General features: G+C 42.9%; 1 protein-coding gene across 1 annotated transcript in view; it reads left to right on the top strand.

Moving 5' to 3' along the window:
• Positions 1-2,226, top strand: part of LOC115122243 (E3 ubiquitin-protein ligase MYLIP-A-like) — a 33,901-nt gene extending 31,675 nt beyond the window's left edge. Inside the window, exons 6-7 of the mRNA XM_029651437.2 lie at positions 1-316; positions 1,482-2,226. The exon at positions 1-316 is cut by the window's left edge and continues 81 nt beyond it. Of these exons, the coding sequence (XP_029507297.1) occupies positions 1-316; positions 1,482-1,700 (535 nt within the window). The 3' untranslated portion in view covers positions 1,701-2,226. The remainder of the gene's footprint in view (positions 317-1,481) is intronic.
• The last annotated feature ends 2,232 nt before the right edge of the window (positions 2,227-4,458 follow it).

The raw sequence follows: 4,458 nt of genomic DNA on the forward strand, positions 1-4,458 counted from the left end.
GAACATCAACCTGGGCAAGAAGTACGTCTTTGACATCCGACGCACCTCCAAGGAGGTCTACGACTACGCACGCCGGACGCTCTACAACGCCGGAATCATGGCGGCGGTTGGCGAGAGGACGCCATCGGGGCTCAGTCCACTGCGTGGGCTGGGAGAGGACTGTGGGAGCTGTCAGCAGAGCAGGGCGCTGCTGGAGAGACTAGAGAAACTCAGAGAAGCTCTGCTGTGTATGTTGTGCTGTGTGGAAGAGATCGACTCAGCCTTCTGCCCCTGTGGACACATGGTGTGCTGCCAGACCTGCGCCAACCAACTACAGGTGAACAGACCCAGATAGAAGTGACTACTTGTGATTGGTTGAAAATGATCTCAACACACATGTTATTTCCTGCATGGTGGTCTTGGCCACATTGAGAAGCTACTACCAGTCAATGATAGAGAAGGAGTCCAGAAAACACTTTCATCTCTGCACATTCATTTAGTTGTTGATGGTTTTTTGGTTAAGTCAACCATTGGTCAAGACATTTGGATGCCACCACTGCCGTCAACCCCCAGAACACTGGGCTGTCTCATTAGGTTTAAATCTCTTCCCTTTCTCATCTTTCTTGAGGCCTTATTTCAGTTTGGTCTTAATACACTACAGCAGTAGGACAGAAACCCATCCGGTCCTTTGTGCCATTGTAGGAAAGAACACTTGGGAAGGAAGGAAGCTGTTGAGGAGTATTGGAACCTAGCCACAGTTTGTGTTAGTGGTGGTTGTCCACACTCTGTGGGTCTAGCTGTGTAATACCATGAGTGGCAGAGCGCTCTGATTCAAGGAGAATACTTGACTTTTCTCCTGAGTGACTCTCATCACTTTTAAGGCTTTTTTAAAAAACGATCCAGTGTTTTGCTCATGCATGACTTCCGCTAACCTGATTGTCCCTCCAACTAATCTCCTAAATGTGCCCAACTTTGCTTAAACTGCCGTCTCAGATGGTGAATTAGTGGCTGTGGATTAAAGCTGCCGGTAGCAGGCCAGCAAATCTCTATTCCATTAAATCCACAAGGAAACGTGTCATGTGATGGCTAGACCCAAACACATTGAGAGGAGAGAGAGAACAGGAGATACTCACTTTCCAAGATGGCAGCCCCCTTATAACACACTATTAACCATCTTCTAGATATGTCTGAACAGAGTGTATCGTGGGTAATTTGATCTGGAGGTCCCGGTTGGTTAACTAACAGGCTTTTACGTGACTTCAATAAAATTGACTGGCTAAATGAGAATGGAGTGTTTCCTCTATCCCTTCTCCATCACTGTGGTTCATGATTGGTTAGCATTGTTGGTGTCTGAAATATGATTGGTTGGCTACCTGGTCCATTCTGCAGCCCAGGGCTGGTGGTGGTTCATGCTCTCTGTCTACAGAATGTATTGTACCTGTCCTGTACCTCAAAGGAAGTGACCGTTTTATGTTGACGTTCTCTCTTTGTCCTCTCCCCAGTCGTGTCCGGTGTGTCGGTCGGAGGTGGAACACGTGCAGCATGTCTACCTCCCCACCTGCACCAGTCTCCTGAACTTCACCACCTCTCACCATGGCGACGACAGCCCCGGCCCCATCCACAGAGCTATGTGTGGTCTAGGACACACCTGCCACACCAAGGACTACTGCAACACCAACACCCGACACGACTCCAACAACATCTACCACACAGAGACATAGAACCACTTCACCACTCCCAGGTTGTGTACCAAATGGCTCCCTGGCACTACATGGGGAATAGGGTGCAATTTGGGAAGCAGCCCAGTCCAGTTCCAACACCATTGGGTTCTGTTGGGTTGTTTTCACTGTGCCACTCTCTCTGATGGTGGTATTTTCTCCACTCCCCACTGTAAATTATATGGATTATTTTTAAACCAATAATCGACTTGGGATTTTTTTAATACCTCCCCTCCCTTTTAGATTTAGGTTTATTGCGTATTATTTAGTTTTAATCTAATTTCATCAGTTGATCTGATCTGAATTAGTGGCGCTATTTTGATTTATTTCACCATTTTTGGTTGTGTTGTTTTTTCTCCATATTGGTCTACAGAACGTGAATGATGTATTGGGCTCATAACCTGCAGCGTTTGTACAAGACGAGGACATTCTGTGTTCTAGGAGAGTACTAGGCAACCTGGACATTCTGTGTTCTAGGAGAGTACTAGGCAACCTGGACATTCTGTGTTCTAGGAGAGTACTAGGCAACCTGGACATTCTGTGTTACTAGGCAACCTGGACATTCTGTGAGTACTAGGCAACCTGGACATTCTGTGTTCTAGGCCTGGACATTCTGTGTTCTAGGAGAGTACTAGGCAACGTAGACAGTCATTCAGTTTTAAACATTTCTTTTAAGCTTTGAGAATCTCATTTCATGGTTCTAATGTAGTGAAATGCATTTCATTTTTGTTGTTTGTTTCCTGTTTAGTTGTTTGTTTTCCATGTAGTTCCTATGGTTTCCATGCCAACGAGAAGGTATTTGAGGGGTAGGAAGCCCTAGCACAGCACAGCATTCTGATTTAGAGATGGAATGCGTCCCAAATGACATGCTATTCCTTATATGTTGTGCACTACTTTGGGCTCTGGTCAAAAGTAGTGCACTATATAGGGAATAGCGTGTCATTTGGGATGCCGTTGTGGGTAAGTCTTGACGATAAGCCCAGTATTATTCTCTTCATGTGTAGATGGGTTCTGGATCCAAACAAGAACTTTGACAGGGAAAGAGAGATGGTTGAATGACCCTCAGAAAAAAGACCAGATTCAAACAGAACTCCATGAGCTCCATCCATTCATTATTTCATCCCATATGAACAGGAACCCACAGAAATGCAGGTCCCCAAAATAAGATGTTTTAAGTATTCTGTGATTTTTATTTATTGCTAAGGCTGTTTTTTTTTTTCTAGCCTTATTCCAGATCTGTTTGTGTTTCATCACTAACCCAGACCATAGGAGTTAGTTATATAACACAAACAGATCTGGGATCAGCCACTACTGTGTATTCTGTGATCAGTATTTCTGTTTTTATGTGGCCAACTAGTGAGTTCCTTATGATTTCATTATTAAAGGGTACTAGTCTTATCAGTGCAATATTAGCTGCTTTTTGAAAAGCCTTTATGTATTTTTAGGGTAGAATATATATTTCTATCTACATTCACTTTACCAAGGAAGCTCCCCAAGTGAATTATCTGTAGGGTTTTGCCTTATTAATGTAGCAACATGGGTTTGTCTCCCAAATGGCACCCTATTACTTACGTAGTGCACTACTTTTGACCAGGGCCCATAGGATTCTGGTCAACAGTAGTGCACTGAATAGGGAATAGGGTGCCATTTTGAGACTCACTCACATTGTGTTTTTTGGTATGCGTTCTTTCTTTGCACAGACTTTCTTTGTTTAGAAAGATGATGAAGAATGTTTTCTTTATGGCTGGAACCATTTGGCACATTGTCACTGCAGGGGATTGATGCTTTTATTCACTTTGTACAAGTAGGATTTGTTTCTGTTTTTTTGAAGCAAAAACCTATGCTCTGTAAATGTAGAAAGAAATTACTTTGGATCTTTTGTATGTTATTTCTTTGAATGAGAAAAGTGTTTAATAAAGTTGTTTTTTAAACATTACTTTTCTGACTGAGTTTTTATTTTTTTAGTTAATCCATTTTTATTCATGGCTTTGACAGTGTTGATCTAAAGTTACCCTGGAAACACACAGTTACCCTGGCAACACTCACAGCTGACAGGTCAGATAAAGATATGGGATTAAATGACAGGGTGTTTTGTGATTGAAGATTACTAAACTCATAGGGTCAAAGGTAATGCCTGCTATGCTTTTAATCAGATCTCAGTAAATAAATGGTGTTGTTGCCTGTCATTTAAAGTTTCTGTATGTTGATGTACTAATCATTTCATTATCAGAATGCATACAGTCAGATTACAGACATTACTGTTTTTACTATCGATTATTTTAGGATACGCGTTGCTTCACTGTGATTAAATAGTTTGGCGATCGAGGGGAGGTGAACCGAAAGAACGTTAGAGTATTGATCCACTATCTGTACTGATACACACACACCCACACACACACTGTCAGGCAACATCAATACTGTTAAAAAGACTCCAAGGACACTGATGACAGCTGGAAAAGAGGGAGGGTCCTGAATGAGTAGTAGGAGTGACTGACTTTAAAGGCACAATCTGCAATATTTACAGCTGTTCTGTGGTCTATTCCATTAAGGATGAATAAATACCAAAATTCTGATCTGGTCTGCCTGTGTGAACGCAGTCGAGGAGGCCCCCTTTTGTTACTCAGTTTCCAGTGTCTAGCCACGAGGCCTTAGGCAGCCAGTAACCCAGATGCACATAGAAACTTCATCTAGTACAGAGGTGGACAATTCCAGTCCTCAAGGGCCTGATTGGTGTCCCACTTTTTCCTCCATCCGTAGCAAA

Source organism: Oncorhynchus nerka, linkage group LG7 (assembly GCF_034236695.1).
Source record: "Oncorhynchus nerka isolate Pitt River linkage group LG7, Oner_Uvic_2.0, whole genome shotgun sequence".
In the NCBI taxonomy this organism is placed as follows: Eukaryota; Metazoa; Chordata; class Actinopteri; order Salmoniformes; family Salmonidae; genus Oncorhynchus; species Oncorhynchus nerka.